This window comes from Nylanderia fulva, unplaced genomic scaffold (genome assembly GCF_048542155.1).
Source record: "Nylanderia fulva isolate GAGA-0341 unplaced genomic scaffold, ASM4854215v1 Scaffold34, whole genome shotgun sequence".
Classification (NCBI taxonomy): Eukaryota; Metazoa; Arthropoda; class Insecta; order Hymenoptera; family Formicidae; genus Nylanderia; species Nylanderia fulva.
The window spans coordinates 1,099,976-1,118,845 of NW_028190411.1; the positions used below are offsets into that span (position 1 = coordinate 1,099,976).

At 41.1% G+C, this 18,870-nt stretch overlaps 2 protein-coding genes across 3 annotated transcripts in view; both read right to left on the reverse strand.

Annotated features, from left to right (window-relative positions):
* Window positions 1–2,606, reverse strand: part of mib1 (E3 ubiquitin-protein ligase mind bomb 1) — a 374,656-nt gene extending 372,050 nt beyond the window's left edge. Inside the window, exons 1-7 of the mRNA XM_029310927.2 lie at window positions 2,402–2,606; window positions 1,603–1,950; window positions 1,311–1,511; window positions 1,034–1,153; window positions 614–943; window positions 379–526; window positions 35–276 (exon numbers count right to left, since the gene is read on the reverse strand). Coding sequence (XP_029166760.1) covers window positions 35–276; window positions 379–526; window positions 614–943; window positions 1,034–1,153; window positions 1,311–1,511; window positions 1,603–1,950; window positions 2,402–2,503 — 1,491 coding nt within the window. The 5' untranslated portion in view covers window positions 2,504–2,606. The remainder of the gene's footprint in view (window positions 1–34; window positions 277–378; window positions 527–613; window positions 944–1,033; window positions 1,154–1,310; window positions 1,512–1,602; window positions 1,951–2,401) is intronic.
* A 551-nt stretch (window positions 2,607–3,157) lies between these two features.
* Window positions 3,158–18,870, reverse strand: part of LOC114937463 (uncharacterized) — a 157,869-nt gene continuing 142,156 nt past the window's right edge. For both annotated transcript variants that reach the window (XM_085485074.1, XM_029310911.2), the window contains 5 exons: window positions 16,335–16,382; window positions 15,323–15,790; window positions 14,494–14,775; window positions 6,756–14,370; window positions 3,158–6,639 (listed from right to left, as the gene is read on the reverse strand). In XM_085485074.1, the coding sequence (XP_085341200.1) occupies window positions 6,537–6,639; window positions 6,756–14,370; window positions 14,494–14,775; window positions 15,323–15,790; window positions 16,335–16,382 (8,516 nt within the window). In that variant the 3' untranslated portion in view covers window positions 3,158–6,536. The remainder of the gene's footprint in view (window positions 6,640–6,755; window positions 14,371–14,493; window positions 14,776–15,322; window positions 15,791–16,334; window positions 16,383–18,870) is intronic.

The window sequence follows — 18,870 nt, forward strand, 5'->3', positions numbered from 1 at the left end:
TCTGAAATTTTTGTTCAAAACTATGGTAACTTACTTCTATTTCTACATCCGCTTTGTATCGCAGAAGTATTTTAATAACTTCTAAATGACCGTTTTGACTTGCTGCTTGCAGAGCGGTGTGACCAGCAAATACGCCATTAACATCGGCTTCTGGTCGTTTTAAGCATTCTTCGCATTTAGCAGCGTCGCCATTCGCTGCAGTTTTTACTAGTTCTTCATTGACGTCACCTGACACATGTGTCTCGAATAATTTCTTTAATAATGCAGATAATCGTTCTGAAAAAATAAAGTAATATATAGATTATAACATATATTAGACCAGAAACGTGATGACTAATGTCTTAAATGATCAATTAGTTTAATTTGTCGTATATTTACCACCGCTACTATTTCCCGGTACACTTCCGTCACTGCTAGCAACTTTTGTGACAGCTTGAGGATTGTATGTCCATGATGTGCTGCAGACTTCCACTTTCAAGTCTCCATCATGATATATTTGCTGTACTCTACCTATTTTTCCCAAGGTCTGGAAAAAATCAAATACAAAATTGAAAGAATGCAAAGAGAATGAGAAATAAAATTAATTTTCAGTTTATTATCTTGATATACATACCGGAGCCATTGCCTCGGCCCATTCTCCATGCCCACGCTGGAGCAATTTAATTTTTTCTATATCATGGCATATTTGTACCAAATCACCAACAGCAAATGTTTGATTGTCAGAACTGGAACTAGTAACGGGGACGGGTATTTGTACTTTAGTGAGTACAGCGGGATTAAAAGTCCACCGATTACCGCTCGGATAAGAGACAACAATGTCATGATCTTCGTCGATACCAACAACAGTTCCTGTAGTGCCGAGGCATTCAAACATGCCATCTGTCCAGCCACCATGACCATGTTGCAGTGATTGTACAATTTCCAATTCCAAATCCACATTAACCTATAGAAAAAAGATAATTGTATGAAATATTTTGCATATCTTGCATATTTTTTAGACAAAACGAATATATCATGATTATAGAATAATCACCTGATCACCAATTTGCAGACCATGAGGTCCTGTTCGACCCGGACCTTGTTCACCAAGTAGTGGTAAATGATCTCTATATACTGTTTGTCCTTTTGCATCATTGACCACTTTTAAATCCGCCTAGACATAAAAAAATATCAATAAATATCAGTAAATATCCACTAAATACCAAATAATATATATAAATAAATATATCAATATGATATGAGAAATAAATATATCAATAAATAGCCATTTCGAAATAATATTGATATCGTAACACTGAAATAATACCAACCATTCCTTCAAAACCGACTCTGTACAAATTTTTGGCACCATTATCCCAAATAACATAAGCTGCTGAACGAGGACTAGCTGCAGACCAGTCTTGTATTTCATTAACTTTTCCTCGACGACCATTTCCACCATCTTGGTCTTCCCATTGCCAATCAACACCTCTTACAACTCTTGCACCGGGAAATATACCACGTATTGCAATCTATAATCAGAGAATTAATTGATAAAAATCATAATATGTTGTAGATAGTAATTTTTAAATGTTAAATTAAGATTAAGAGTATCATTCGTACCTTTTTGCTTTTTCTACGAGGCTCCAGCAAAACTCTTTCACTTCCTGGTGTAGCAATGCGAAAAAATCTGTGCCGCAAGTGATGTTTATCCCCATGATAACAAATGGAACAAAGATCATAATTGCCACATTCAGCGCACTTCCATCGTATTCCAAAAATAGGTTGTTGACGACAAGTATCGCACATTGTCCCATCATGTTTCACTCCTGTTGGAGCAGAATCTAATATACGCAAGTCAAAGGCTCCAGAACATCGATAATTAGCTGCTGTGCCATTATCCCATACAACTACAACCTCTTCTGGCGATTCAAAGTTTCTGACAGTACCCACATGGCCTTCTCCGCCATCCTTAAAGAAACAATTAAAAATTAATTATATATTTCTACTATTCATATAAGTAAATCAGCTGACAATATGGCTATTGCTTGCCAGTCAAATATATGATTTAAAATAAAAAGTTACTCCAACTGTTGCATACGACTAACATTTTATTTACTGCAAACCACGTATATTTAATATCCAATACAATAAATTCTAATAGTAATTTAAGTAATTGAGCGATGTATCTTAATAATTTAATAAAATAATGATCGTCGTACGTGAAACAAACAATATCAGAATAACCTTATAGCAAAGTAGATTAACCCTTTATACATGCAAATTCTTTGAAAAAATTGTCGTAGCCCCGTGAGAGGAAATAGGAGACGTGAAATTACTCGTTGCGAGTAATCTCGTAGAACGAAAGAGTGAAGTTGTCACGAAAAAGGTCCATTTAATGAAGTTAACCTCTCATCCTAACCTGTTTTCCCCACTTCCATTCCGGTCCGCGAATCACTCGGGCACCGACGCCTTCCATCATAAATCGCGTCGTACGAGTACCCGTACTCGCACCAGCCTCCATCGCTCGTTGTCAACGACGTTTCACGTTATTTTATTCCAAAATCAAGCAACACGATGCTCCCACTTAGCGCGAATACCGAAAAATAACACCACTCTGAATATGCGTCAAAACACGCGTTGCCAACTTACGCTCTAGAGTCTAGAAATATAACTAGCTAACAGCTTTTCAATACGAGAATTTTATGTATTTGTTACACAAATATAAAGTATGTATGTAAATATGTTATGGAAATATCAAGTTTTCTACCTATTCAGTTTCTTCTTAAACATCAATAATGGATGTATCGTATTCATATTTGCATTCACATACACGAAAATGCAATTTAAACACATCGGAATGTCGGAAATGAACCGCGTACGATATCTTTCCTAATATAATCGTATTTTTTTTACAATATATATATGATTTTAAAAAATACATTTTTTTACTTTTATCTAGTCTGATAACACATATTACGCATAAAATGAAAATGTTACGTCTCCAATAATTTATATTTAATTTCAATTAATATCAATTATATCATATATTAGCAACGATCTAATTAAACTTCATTAATTACCTTTTGTCAAACTGAATTGATTTTTTCCGTCGAAAGGCGAGGAAGGATGGTAGATAAATCTGCAAACGCAAAATTGAGAAAAAAATGCACGTGTGTATAGATTGACATACAAAATCTTTTATTCATATAAAAAGGACACTTTATACTAGCACGTACTGTCGAATTCTAGCCTACTTCCGTACAGTCGGCACCGCCGGGACACCTTTCCGGCTCGCTCTCTCGTTTATTCACCGTCGTTTATCACATATCATAATATATACGCGGCAAAACAAGTAGTCAAATCATACGCATGGCGCGATCGTACTCACGTATGTAGAAAAGCATCGAAAATCCATCGCGCGCGGGTCGAGTATCCTTTACTGCGCGCCATTTTCGCTGCATTGTACGAGCCCACGTGACCAATTCGAATCTTCATTCGCGCCATCGCCTCCTCCTATCGATACTTATCGATTATCGAAAGAAGTCGCGGTATCGCGAATATTTGAAAAAGAAACGCAGCGCGTGCGAATGTGATCTATTTGCGCGATTATATTAACGATACGAGGATACGACGTGGATGAAGATGAAAATTGGTCGCTTCGTGCGTAAGTATAATGCGTATATATGCGTGTCTATATATAAAGTTGTGTGCGCAAGTCTAGATGGAAAAGTATATATCTCTACACTTTCGCCGTAACATGACTTCGACATTAGTTTACATGCATCCTATTTGTGTATCCATCATATATATATATATATATATATATATATATATATATATATATATATACACATATATATATATTTATCTAACGTTATTACAATTATATGCCATAATATTTCGTACTTATCCGTTAAATATATTCGACACTGATTTACCTTCGGTAATGTTACTCGCTATGAGTTAAGGGGATGAGTGATATCAAGATATAAATACTAGATTGCGATTATAATCACTAAAATATTGGCTTGAAAAGAACTGACTCGACTCCGTTTTGAACGACGTACCGTGATAATTAATTGTCGCAAAGAAAATTAATTAACAAATCGAATCAAGAATCCTTCGCGTCTTTTCATCATATTTTTTGCAACTACTTGAGAGAGGTATGTATCACATTTTTAAAATTATACAAAATGTCCCGACACATTTGTTATTATCTTTATCCACAAATGTCTGCTTTTCTTCAAGGTATTTCTGACAATTTTTTTGTAAACCTTACATAATTTTATTACGACGTTATATAAAACAAAAGCGTCTCACATATACGTGTATTAATCATTTATTATTGACGTGTGTGGAATATTGGTTTGTCTATATCTGAAAAAAAAACAGTAACAGTAATAATATGGCTATTTTATATATCACGATCGAGTGTTGTCGTGGAAGCTCTACAAATACGCGATTATTCGTTGGTCATTCAAGTCGAGAGAGATCTTTTACGTGAACAAAAAAAGAGAAAACGCGCTTTCATGATAATTCTCCGTGAGAAGCTGTTCCCTCGGGCAGATATGAGCTCTTAATTATCAATAAACGAGTACTAGAACTAACGGGCCGCTGATATCAGGAAGACTGAACTTCGACTCGTCTTCGTTCGATTATTATAAATACAGACAGTATGCGCAGTATTTTGTGCGACACGATATAGCATTCGATCTATTTATCATACTAAAGAGAGCCCGCAGAGTTCCAGAGTCTCAAAGCATGACGTTGAGCGACAGCTCTCGCCCTTGAACGATGAGTCGCATATAATTGCTATCAAGATAAATAAATGACCTTGGGAAATGATCCCGGAAGGTCTCGAAGATCGTGCATCGCTTCCTCTCTTCTGGCGCGACACTTTGAGACTGAAGAACCTGTGCGCGAGCGATTTTATCATCTAGTCTTAGATAACTATACTTTCGTACAAACGTATAGAACATTGTTATCGTTAAGTATTATCATCAGGAGGGTACAGTGTATATAAAGAATTATATATAAATGTATATATATTTATATTTATATATATATTTATATTTATATATATGTATAATGACGCCAGCTCGCCGGAGAAGCAAATTCTCGGATCGGTCCTCCGCGCGAGCCGCAGTTTGAGCTTTGAGATGCGTGTATCTTTCGTCTCTCTTTCTCTCTGGCTACCTCTTTCATCCTTTTAACATATTATACGCACCACGCACACACACGCACATGCACACACCCGCGCGCGCACTAGGACACGATCGTTGGCACTGTGTACGATTGATGGAGCGATTAAAAAAAGATAGAAAGAGATGGCTCGATCGGAAGTTCTTCCTCGAGAGGAAAACGCGACTATAGGATTTTAGAATCCTCGTGGCTTAAGAGTACTGGAAGCATGATCGGCTGTGCCGATCTATTAAAATATCGATCGTGTTCGAGTGCGCGTGAATGTCAGCGAACTTGAATAAAGTGACCCGATCATTAGGACACACAATAGCAGCCGAATAAAAACGATCAAAAAACGCGCTCGATCAAATAATGACATATCGTCGTCGCCTAAGATTGTCGCAGTGATACCGTAAGAACCGTAAAACTACGCGATCATGTTTTTTTTTCTCCCTCCCTTTTCACAATTTCTAACGTAGCATCGTAAAAAAAATACCGTGGACATGTAGTTTGCGTAGAAAAATGTTTAAAAAACTTCTAACTAGAGAAGATCTCTATAAATCGAGGTATTCTTCGTACGATTCTCCTCCGCTGTTTCAGTATCACTGCGCGATCGATTATTGACGCAATGAATTTTCTTTTCTGTTTTTTCGTTTTATGCATCGTACAAAACGCATTCGTCGCATTTCTCTCCCTCTCTCCCTCTTTCTCTCTTTTTTCTCTCACTACCTACGAAGTCGCGCGTGATCGCGATTCTTCAGGGCTTATTTAAAATACCGACGACGATGACCGTGGCTGCAGACGGCGCTCGTTGCCGAAACGAAAGCAGTGCCGCTGATATTCGACACTTGACGAAGGCACAGTCATAAGTCTCGTACGTTCAGTAATTTTTTTCTCTCTTTCTTTCTTTCTTTCTTTCGGGCCGTACAAAATATCCCGTGAGACAGAACGCGGAATTATCACGAACGAAATTTATTCTTTTTCCTTTCCCTTATATTCTCTACATCTGCGCCGCTTTGTTTCCTCCTTCCATGTTCGCGTACTAGCACCGATAACGCGCCTCGATACGCAGTTAATTCCCTACGCAGATCTCCGATCAATATTAATTACCTCTCCTTCATCTCTCGTTCATCGCTGTTTCTCTCTCTTTCTCTCTTTTTTATATATAACATAATATAATATTATTAGTATAAACGTTTACTCGTTTTGGCCACTCAGTTCGTGATCGCCGAAGCACACTATTGTCTGTGTTCCGCACGACGTTTAGGTAGTTTAGAATAATTTTAATTTCACTTTTATACAACACTGAATCCCGCTGTCGACTTCCTCGTCCTCGTATATGATTCTTTGTAAAGACGATCCAATTCGGCGGCTCATCTTCTCCTCTTGGCCGCAGCCGTAGCGATCATTTGCCTCAGCATCGGTTCCGGACTGCACATTCGCGGATCGCATTTCATGTTACCGTCACCTCCACAGCTGAAATTTTACAAGAGTTTGCGTTAAATTTTTCCGAGACAACATAATGAGGTGCACAAAATTGACGTAAAAATTTAATTATAGGAACACAAAGATATATTTTCGTTGATACTTACGTGCAATGAAGGCAAGGTCCAGACGCCGACTTAATGACTTCTCCTACTCGATACGCGTGACCTTGGATCTGGCAGCCGCTTCGTCTCGCGGCACCCTTATAAGCGTGAGCGTGAAAAAGCGGCGGTAACGTGGTCGTAGTTGTGGTAGTGGTGGTGGTCAAGTTAAGAGACATGGCCATCGATACAGGACATTCGTATCTAGGACAGCAGAAACCGCTGATCGGTTCCTCATGGCAGCCCGGAATAGGCGGCGGACAGCTTTGTTGCAAGCAAATGATGTCACTCCTGAAGCAGAAGCAGAAGTCGCACGGGTCGTCCCTAGGTATTTGTTGCGCCGAGACGTAGACTTTGCCTCCGTATCGGCAGGTACCCGGTCCGTAGACCTGTTCGTCTTCGTCGTAATCCTCGTCGGGATTCAAATAACTGCCGCCTTGCACGGGGAAGTGAGGATTCTCCTCTCCCGACACGGACTGATCGGAATAATCCGGAATATGAGGCGCCGAAGTAGTCTCCGGTTGTTGTTCGTGGAAGGGAGGTTCGTACGGTTGTTCTGATGATTCAGTATGATTGATCGGTCGCAAATGTTCCTCGTCGGATCCCAATGTTAATTCACCCTCCGCGGAATAGTCGGTGTCTGGCTTCACGGTAGCCTCCGGGAAGTGATCAAAGTGAGGATGACCAATCTCTTCACCCTCTTGAGGATGAACGATTTCCTCTTCGGGAATCCCTTCTGTAATTTCTCCGGCTGGTAATTCTGTCGATACTGGCGGTGTCTTTGTGACATGATCCTCGACCGGTGTTTCCGCCGGTTGTTCGCCTTCTTCAGGTTTTATCGTAGCCTGAGCTTCGGCCTCTTCCGATGATGTTGGTCCGATAGTAGTTTTTTCTTCCGGCAATTCAATTGGCACGCCAGATACCTTGATTGGTCCTTCAGTTGGCAGAGTAGCTTCCGAGATTTCTGGTTGTTCGGTTTCCGGATGCTCTTCTGTTTTTATCGTTGTTTCGGGCGCATGTTCCGTAGTAGAATATTGAGGTTCTTCAGATATACCTGGATGCACTTCGCCTTCTTCAGGCTCGCTAGGCTGAACCTCTCCCGGTGCAACAGTTTCTTCTTCGGAAGGAAGAGGTTCTTCAGTCGGCTGTAATTTCGTTATCGTTGGCTGTTCTTCTTCATGAATGGAAGTCGTTTCGACTGGAAGACTGGGTTCGGTAGAATGTGCTTCCTCTTCATCTGGTACAGAAGCTTCGCTTGGTTTCTCTTCTGGAATAACTTCCACTGGAACCGCTTCCTCTGGTAATTTCTCCTCAGTTACAGCACCTTCAATTAATTGCGTGGTAGTTTCACCTTGTTGCTGCTCAGATGGTTCTGTTTCCCCTTCTGGTATTGATTTTTCTGTTTCCCCTTCTGGTATTGATTTTTCTGTTTCAGATGGAACTTCTGCAGACTTTTCGGTTGTGCTTACTTCGGCAGAAACTTTGGTAATAAATTCCTCCGGTTTTTCCGTTGCACTTTCAGTTACAGCGGCTCCTTCTTCGGGTGACAGTTTTTCCACTTCACTGACTTCGGTCGCCGGTTTCGATACTTCTTCTTCTGCGGTAGATAACGTTGTCTGATATTCCGGTTTATGAGTGCTTGTTTCTTTTTCTTCTTCTTCTACCGGTACAGTTGAATGTTCTTCAGATATCAAGCTTGGCTCGGTCGTCGCTTCTTCGCTCAATGGATGCTCCGGCTCGCTTGTAATTCCCTCTTCAGGTTTCTGCTCTTTCGGCGCAATTGTTGTTTCTATTGGTTCATGAATTTTTGTTTCAATTTCTGGCGCGGTATGCTCTTCCACGACAGGATACTTTTCCGTAGTACCTGCAGATGTTACAGCTTCCTCTTTAATAATTTCTTCCGTGATCGGTTCTTGTTTATCCGTTTCTTTCGTTACTTCGATTTCAGGTTTCTGCTCCTCTTCCTCCTTGGGAATTTCGGGAATAACAGTTTGTTCTTCCGTTGAACTAGGAATTTCCGTTTCTGGTTTGGCACTTTCTACAGTCTTTTCAGTTCCTATTTGTTCCTGTTGGCTTGTTACGCTTTCCGGCGTGACTTCTTCCGTCGAAATGCCACTTTCCGTTGGTTCGCCTTCACTAGGAATAATAGTCTGTTTCTCAACAGGATGCTCTTCAGGTTTCGTAGTGTGCTCTTCGATTGGAATGTGTTCTTCTTGTACAGCAGGTGCTTCGGGAATAATAGGTTGCTTAGTTTCCACTTCTTCTAGACTTGGCTCAGTTTCTTTTGTAATTGGCTGCTCGCTGGCTTCTTCTTCTACAGATACAGATGTTGTTGGTATTTCCTCGGCTATTGTATGTTCTTCGACAGGAGATTCGGGTGTATGAGATTCAGTTTCAGTCGCAGCTTCTGGCTGCTCTTCAATCGAAATTTGCGTACCTTCCGGCTCGTGAATGATACTGGGTTCAGTGGGCTTCTCATGTTCTGCTTCTGTTTCTTCAACTTCGATAGCTTTCACTGGTTGCTCCGTGCTAATCGGAGATTCAGTTTCAGACGGTTTTTCTTCGGATAATTTTGTGACGGATGGTTCTTCATGTTCTGATGGTTCGGTGTGTTCTTCGGGATGTTCTGTAGTTTCTTTCATTGTCTCCGGCGATGTTTCTTCTTGAGAAACTTCAGGAGTAGATTTTTCTAATTCCTGTTCAGTTGTCACTTCGCCGGGTATCTCTGCTTCAACGGGAGAGACAGGAATCGTAACATATTCTTCTTCAGGAACTTTAGTTGAAGACTCCGGTTTTATTTCTTCTTTGCTTTCTTCCGTAGAAACTTCTATAGATTTTATAGTTGTTTGTTCCTCTGATGGTGCTTCCTCGACCGTATGATCGTGTATCAAAGTCGTCGATTCGACAGCAGGTGCGATCGATTCCTGTGTCTCTGCTTCGCTCGGGGCAATTTCAGGCAATTTTGTTTGAATTTCTGGTTTTTCTGTCTGCGTAGCTTGTTCACCTTCGGCCGACGTAACTATTTCATGTTCTTTTTCTTCTTCAGATTTAGTTTCACTTTCGGGTTTATGCTCCGTCGTTGGTTGGATTTCAGGAATGGAAGTACTCTCAATTGGTTTATCAGTCTTTTGTTCCTCTGAAATTTCCGGTTTCGCTGGTAACTCTTCTTCAACAATTGATTTTTCGGTTGATATTGGTACTATCTCTTCTTCAGGTTGTTCCTCGCCTTCTTCAATTGACTTAAGCGTAGATTGTTCCTCGATACTTTCTTCCTCAGACGGTTTTTCTTTGATGGACGTAGTCTCTTCTTCCTTTTCAGTACGAATGGTTGTAACTTCTTCTTTCTTCTCTTCTATTGTAATAGGAGTCGTAGCCTCTTCGCCATGAAGTTCCTGTTCCGTAGAAATATGCGTGGAAGTGACAACTTGTTCCTCGCCACTAACAGGAGTCTGTTTTTCAATCTCCTCCTGCTCGGTCGAAACTGCTGATTCTGTTACACCTTCTTCTTTTTCACTAATTTTGCCTTCGGTAATTTCTGTCACCTTTGGTAACTCAGTATATTGTCCTTCTTCGGGTACTTGACTGGCAGATTCCTGTGATGTCTCAAGCACGGAACTAACAGTATGAGCCTCAGGCTGCTCCTCAATAGATTGCGCAATTGTAGTTGGTTGTTCGTAAACTGGTTCGATAGATTTCAAAGTTGTCTGCTGCTTTTCAGTTGTTAATTCTACCTCTTCTTCCGTCGAAATAGTGGGAACAGTGACTTCCGCCGGTCGTATTTCTGGTGTAGTGATTTCACCAGCTAATGTACTATATTCTTTCGCTGCTTCAGTAATCTCTGCCGCTGGTTTTTCTGTTGATATCTCTGCCGGCGTAGAAGTCTTTTCGCCTTCCTCTGCTTCAGGAATATGCGGCTCGATTACGTGACTGTCGGACTCCAATTCCTGTTCGACAGTGGGTGTTGAATCACATACATACATTGGGCAGCATGAATCTCCGCTCGTGTAAACGGGCATGCAGTTTGATGAATGAGCCGGTGGGGCGCACTCCACAAGTTCACATTGTACGATACTGCTGATACAACGACAACTCGTTTGACACGTATTCGCCGGCGGAACAGCTGAATTATTGCTGTAGGATTGTCCTTCGACAAGACAATTACCTTCTCCCGGAATACCTGACGGACGAGGTGCGATCTCCGGTGTACTTTCTTTTTCTGGAAGAGTTTCTTCAGGAATGCTCGTTTCGGTCGAATACTGAGGTATATTTTCCAGTGGTATTTCAGTAGTTTTTATCTCAGGTGTCTCTGTTGCATGTTCTTCTTCATGAATCGGCGCCTCCGTGCTTGTAATTTCTTTCTCTTCGGGCTTCTGTGGTTGTTCCTCGGTAGTAGGCACTTCAGGCGTTTCTGGAATTGCGCTCTCTTTCGTGGATATTTCAATAGGCTCTTCACCTCCTTCCTGGGGTAATTCTTTTTCCGTTACCAATGATTGTGTAGTCTGCTCATGTGTCTCCGGTTGTTTCTCTTCCGAGGATATAGATTCTGTAGAGGGTATAATTTCTGTTTCACCTTCATGCTTCGTCGATTCTTCAATAAATCCAGGTGTCGTAGTTCCTTCGCTTGGTGCAGCTTCGGTCGATTTACTGGCCTCCTCTTCGCCTGCGCTGATTGGAGTTACAGAAATGGGTGCTTCAGTCTCTTTTCTTACATGTATTTCAGGCTGTTGTTCAGTGATTGGTCCCTGGGTTGGTTCTTCTTCTGATAATTCTGTTGTAATCTTTTCTGGTTGTTCGCTCACTACTTCAGGTTGTTCCTTTATAACTGGTGGCGTAACGGCTTCGCCTGCGAGTGTCGTTGTGCCAGCAACTTCAGTCGGTTTTTCTTCCGGTGAAATAGATTCGGTAACAGCTTCTTCGGAAGAAACTGTCGTTTTCTGTGGCTCTTCGTGTATTTTAGTCTCTTCTTCCTCTTCAAGAGATGGTTTCTTAGTTACTTGTTCTTCACCTCCCTGTTCTTCTTCGCTTGGTTTTGGTTCAACAGATTCGTGATCCTCCTTGCGATCTGAATGAATCGAAGATTGACTTGGTATATATTCCTCGCTAACAGAAGATTCAGTCTGTACTTTCTCTGTTTCCTCTGCGACCGATGGTTCGGTAGATCCAGTTTCGACTACAGGAATTTCTGTTTGCACTTCCTCCGTAGATACAGGTACAAAGATTTTTTCTTCAATTTCTTTTTCAGCTTTATCTGTTGTAATAGGATGTTCTGCGGGTAATTCCGTCTGTTCGATACTTGTAACTTCCGTTGGTTTAACTTCTTCAGGTTCCTTTTCTATTATTGTTTCAGTTTGTTGTTCTATACCTTCTGTTGATATTTTTTCTGTACCTTCTGCTTCCTCAGGCTTTTTCTCGATCGCAGGTGCCTCGGTTTGACTTTCTGTAGTAGCAGCTTCTTCTGAAATCTTTTCCGTTGAATACTGCTCAGTAGGCGCTTGTGTTGTAAGCTCTTCTTCGGCTTTTTCTACCTTTACCGTGGTTTCTGTTTCTTTTAAGATAGGTTCTTCGGTTTGTATTTCTTTTTCTTCTTCGGTTATACTTGGTGAAGTAGCAGATTGTTCTGTAATATGTTCCTCGACTTTTTCAACAGGAGTAATTTCAGTTTCTATTTGTTCGGTTTGTGACACAGTCGATTGTTCAGGAATTACGGTAATATGTTCACCTTTTGTTGTTTGCTCTTCTTCAAGACTCGAAGGCACCGTTGAATGTTCAGCTGGGATCGATGTTTCTGGTTCCGTTATGATCGGAGGTTGTGTCTCTATTTCTTCTTCTTTTGGCTGTTCCTTCTTTGGTTGTACTCCTTTCTCACTACTAATTTGTTCAGAAGAACTTTCGATGCTAGGTTCCTTTGTAGGCAATTCTTCTTTGAGAGTTTCTTCTGTTGACTGAATTTCTGTTTGCGGTACTTTAGTTTCGGTTTCCTCCGATGCTTTTTCTCCTAGTATGGGAGAAACAGTAGTTGCAGAAGATTCCGTACTAGCTTGAGTTTCGGTAACAGCAGGAGTACTTTCCACTTTTGTTTCTTCAGAGCTCGTGGTAATTTCAGGTTTAGGCTGGCTTGGTTGACTTATTTCTGTAGCTTCTTCCGGTTTCGCACTTTCTTCCTCTGGTATTTCAGTTTCCTCCGCAATTGATTTTGTAATTTCTTCCGATGAGACTGATGTAGTTTCTTGTTCCTGCGGAGCGTATGTTGTAGAAATTTCCTGTGCATGTTCAGTTACGAGATTGTCAGGACTCATTTCTGGACGTGTAATGTCATGGTAATCTTCAGTTACATGATATACGTTCTCATCTTCCGCTTTCTGTTCCGGACTTCGTTCAGGAATCGGTATGCTGGTTGGACCTTGAGCTGGAATTTTTGAAGTTGATTCCTCCGCACGTTGCTCTTCCGTAGTAATATGTTCTTCGGCTGTTACTGGACTCTCAGTCAAACCAGCATCTTCCTTTTTAGCAGTTTGCTCTTTTTCAATTACTGCGTGTTCGGATGTCGGCTGCTCTTCCGGCCGTTGTTGTTCTTCTTCAGCAGGTGGTTTCGTAGGTAAACTAGTCGCTTCAGTCGGTTGAGCTTCTTCCGTAACAGTGGCTTCTGTCAGATGAGATATTTCTTCTTCGGTAATAATTTTTTCAGTACTGGACGCCTCAGCTATAGCTGCAGTTGTTTCTTTTATCGGTGCTTCCGTCTCGGTCGCTAAAATTTCACTCGTGGTCTCTAGTTTATCTTCGCTTTCCTTCATTTTCTTGGTAATAGATTCAGGAACTGTGCTAATACCAGGCTCTTCAGCTTCTACGACCGGTAATGTTGCTTTTTCAACAATTTCGGTCGAGATTTCTGGTGTTTCTGGCGTTTCCGTTACGCTAATTTGTCCTTCTTCCGTTGTTTCTTCTGCTTTAGTTACTTCTGGAAGTCCTTCGTGTGGACTAGTAGCCTTTTCTAATCCACTTTCAGTCTGCGTTTCTTCGCTAACGGCAGGTTCAGTCGGTTGTTCCTTTTCAACTACGGTCTCTTCTGTATTTATTTCTTCGCGTTCTTCAGGTACATGTTCTGTAGTGGCCGCTTCTTCTTCCGGTCGTAAACTTTTCATAGACGAAGTTTCCGGTAATTCAATGCCAGGTGCTTCGGTAGCTAAACTTTCTTCAGTTTTTTGTATCGTCGTAGGCGCTTCCGTCTTCGTTGCTTCTGTTTCGGAGGGTACTTTCGTAGTTACTGCTTCTTCCGGTGTCACTTCAGCAGAAGAAGGACTTGACTCCTTTTCAACAGCGGTAGTTTCCGTCTCGGGTATAGCGTTCTCTTCTGCCGGTGGTGTTGCGGGTTGTTCTTCGGGTGTTTCGGTAAAGGAAATGTGTTCCTGAGTAATGTGTTCGATAGTTCCTTGAACACCCTCTTCTTCTTCTCCCTCGTGAGCGTCCGGTATAGCATTGTCGGCGCCTGGGAATGTTTCCTCCTGAGGCTGTTCACTTGTCACTTGCTGATCTTCCTGATCGATCAGCATGGGTGACTCGGTCGTCAATAGATCATGCGGTGTTTGTCCTTCAGCTTCTTCCGTGGTTCCTTGTCCGTCTTCCTCTGCAATAAGTTTACGATCATAAATATATCCTTTAATGCGCAATGTTTATTGATTACCTCAATTAGATCGATAAGTCATAATACATCGCACACAACCGTCGGTTATTACATGAAATTACTTACCGCACTCGTATATGGTCGGACAGCATTCTCCTTCTGGTGGTGGTAAGGCCGTGCAATTCTTTCCATGCTCTTGCATCGGCGTTCCGCAATTTTGCACCGCGCAAGCGATCTCACCTCGGAAACAATAGCAATGCTCGCAAGGCTGACTCGAGTAAATTAGATCACCGTCTTCGTACATTTTATCCTCGTGGTAACATTGGGACGACGCGCCGGGAGGTAGAGTCGTGGTGACGATGAGCCCAGGAGTTGGACCAACCGTGGTGCTAGGTTCCTCATCATATTCTGCGCGAATAATAATCAGTGTTTACTATTATCTAAATAAAATTATAGAGATGATTATATCTAGATGAAATTTTGACGTCATTTTATCTTTATATAGATAATAAAAATATGTATTTTCTATATCTGCATCATAGGTAAAAAAGAGTTATCTTCCCTTATTTATTTAGAGTAATATTCAGAAAATTTGATTTAGAGTCATAGCACATAAAAATACTTAATTAGTAGTACTTGAGCGTTAAGCGATAAAAAAATTTATAAATCAAACTTTTTATATCCCTTTTATAATTTACATTTTTTAATAACTGTGTTTACATAAGCGGTCTTAGAAATAATACCATTTGGAATCTAGATGAATCGAATGAATCGAAGAAATATAATTTTATCTAGATATATTTAAAACAAAATCTTCATATATATTTTCATCCCATCTTTATCTAGCTAATTTAAAAATCATCCAATCGCAACACTGATAATAATCAATGATTGCGAGTGCGCGAAATAACAAGAGAGCGAGATATCGTAAGGGATGATGTAAGTAATTACTTACCGCAATTGTATTTGATCGGACAACAGACGCCTGCTTGATAGACCGGTTTACATCCCGCCACTTGTAGAGTACATTCTTGCATGACGCATGTGGTTCTATTTCGGATGCAGTAACAAAGCTCGCAAGGATTGTGATGCTCCACCGGCAGCATCGCGCCGTCTGGATAAAATCTCTCGTCGACGTGACACCCGTAATTATCGTGGAAACCGACCTCCGTGGAATCCGTAGGTGCGCTCGTCGTCGACGTTAACAGTTGGACCGGCACTTCCGGACAGGTGATCACGGGGCAGCATTGATCCGGACGCTTCTCCACCGTGCAATCCTGACCGATCGCTTTCGTGAACGGGCAGACCTTCAGGTAACACATTAGCATTCGATTGTGACACGTGCAATTCAGACATGGTTCGCTCGTAGTGATCCTATCGCCTTCTTGATAACGCTGAAAGTTGAAGTAACATCCAGCAGCGGCTAGAAAAATGTTAATCGAACGTCAATAATTATGTCAAAGCTCTGAAATGTATTTGCGTAATTATGTAATACGATTATTTTTTTTCGCGACATTATCACGCCGTGCAACAAGTTTAATAAACAAGTTTTAAGCTTCGCTATACATTAGATCAGTAGTTCTTAATCTTTTTGAAATTACTTTTGATTATAAGAAAAATTTGCGAAAAACCAAAACCTTTAATGTTATAAAACTAATAACAAAAATATGCATGAACATACTTAAAAAATTATAAAATACAAATTGTATAACAGTAAAAAAAATTGTAGTTTAAATTTAAAAATATTCATAAAATTAAATAAATTATGGTAGATTTTTTTTACAAGTATGCCGCGCTTTAATAACTTTGCGGAACACCGGTTAAGAACCGCTGCATCAGATAAAAGCCATTCATAATACTGGAATATTTTAATTAAAACACGACGCTTCTCGAATCGCGATACGATTAATATTAACGCGCGTATCGATTAATTGGATACAGTTATCACCGGCGTGATATATACATACCTCCATCGTACTCTGCGACATGTGTGGTATCCTGATCGTATACCGGCGCTGCAATTAAGAAAAAAAACACACGATTATTAGATTAATGCTGCCCGAGATCAAGATAGCGATAGATGCTCGAATTGAAGTTAATAAAAGGCATAAAACGGGATTGCGCCGAATAAGCTCGGTGAAATTTGCAATAGGGAGTTGACGTCAATGCGTCTCTTGCGTGCAGTTTATCATAGTAATTACCAGCAGGACGCATTCGAGTTTTCTCTTCTCGAGAAAGAGAGAGAGAATGTGTGTATCGGGGCTTGATGCGGGACAAGTGGAAGCGTCATATGGCGCGAACACACGTGGGCGAATTCTCATTAACACCCTCGCCCTAGTAGAACGAGTTGTATAGCGAGTGCGCGCAGAATACTGAATTCCCTTCGGCTCTCTCGTGCCTCTTCTCTCGCATGTAATCCGACACGAACGTATATAACAGAACGCGTATATATATATATATATTTATATCTCCCCTGCTTCACGTTTTCTTTTTACGCGAAGCTTCTTCGCAATTTTTTCCAGAACTCAAGTGTCGCGCGCAGGAGCTTCGAATTCGATTGTTCCTGAAACGTGACAGGATACCTCCCTCGAGATACAATCACCGAGATGTTCTGGAGATCGCACAATGAGCCTTTTCTATTCGAGTCACTTTCTCGAAGCTACTACCTTGGAGAGCTTCCAAGCGACATCCGTGCATTTTTCATCTTGCAAAGATGCATGATATATTATAATTTCCTCGCGATAATTTAGATCTTTGTAAATGACAGCTGAATTATTTGACGCGCAGAAAAATTATACTACGCATTCTTTTTTGCAGAAAAAAACTTGCTATCCCGATAGATCTGGTGTGGAGGCGAGAATTCGACTTTGTATCTTGAAGAGATTCCAAGCGACATCCGTGCATTTTTATATCTCACAAAAATGCACGATATAATTTTCTCGCGATAATTTAGATCTTTGTAAATGACAGCTGAATTATTTGACGCGCAAGAAAATTATATTACGCATTCTTTTTTGCAGAAAAAAACTCGCTATCCCGATAGATCTGATGTAGAGGCGAGAATTGGACTTTGTATCTTGAAGAGATTCCAAGCGACATCCGTGCATTTTTATATCTCACAAAAATACATGATATAATTTTCTCGCGATAATTTAGATCTTTGTAAATGACAGCTAAATTATTTGACGCGCAAGAAAATTATATTACGCATTCTTGTTTGCAGAAAGAAACTCGCTATCCCAATAGGTTTCGTACAGAAGCGAGACATCGAGAATTAGCATTCCGCGAGGCAGGCGATTTCCAATGAATCGAATTGTACCGGGAATCACGACGACCCAGGCTTCGAGTGAATGGAAGACGGCCTCTTCGTGAATCCCACGAGCGAATCGGGACCCCGAGAGAGCCGCGTGCCTCCACGTTATACGGTGCCATCACGTACGCGTGCACTGTGGCCTACCGAGACGATTCTTGTCTCGCATAATGGTCGGGCTAAATTATTACGTTGCACCTTCCTCCGGGAGAGACCACGGTCAAGGTGTCGTGTAATCCCGATTGTAATCTCCGTACGTGTTCTTCATTGTGCGTGCGCTAACTACTGACAATACTCTTACACAATACGATTATTCAACGAAGAAGCAGCCGCACACTTCGGCTCGCAGTAATTGAACGCATAATGAAATGATCAAGCGAGTCGGTCGACGTAAAAACCGCTCATCCGAGATTTGTTCGATACCGTGACGAGAAAGAATTGAAAAGGCGGGGAAAATAGAGGATGTTTGCTTTCCAAAGAGGTAATCGTCGTCGATTCGACTTTTTCTCCAGAGTTGACGACGACTCTTTCGCATCTTTCGAACGGTCCATCGAGTCTCTTATACGATGATACGCACCAAAAACCGAGCGACTGCTTTTTGCCGCGCAAGCATTTCCTTCGCTTCTTCTCGGTTCGCTGACGAACGATAAATTACCGTCGGCGAACTAACGGGATGATCATTGAGTGCGTACGACCGGGAAGATGCTGGCAAAAAGTCGCGACGCATTTCGACTGTGGTAACGAAGAATTGCATCGTAAAATGCGACGCGATGATCTCGACATAATCGATCCCACGTACCTTCCGACACTTGTTTCTCGTTCTCTCGTGATCGATAAACGTGAGTCTTCTTTCATTTATTTTTAAAGCAGCGAGAGTCGTTTGATCAATCTTCCGCGGCGAGATAATGTCCTGCGTTTCGAATAAAAATAAAGTTTCGAATGGATACGCGGGGCCCTAAATCAATCTTGATCGCGCAGAAGAAGTTTATCGGTATCACAACAATAAACGCATCTTCCCTCGAATATAATTTCCGCGCGCGAGATTTATACGCTCCTCTCGACCGCCTCGCTCGTAATCGAGGACAGAGAATCGCGCGCATACGTTTATATATATATATATATATATATATATATATATATATATATATATATCTCGAGAAATCGCGAGGAGAGTCATTATGTAAGCCGACGTA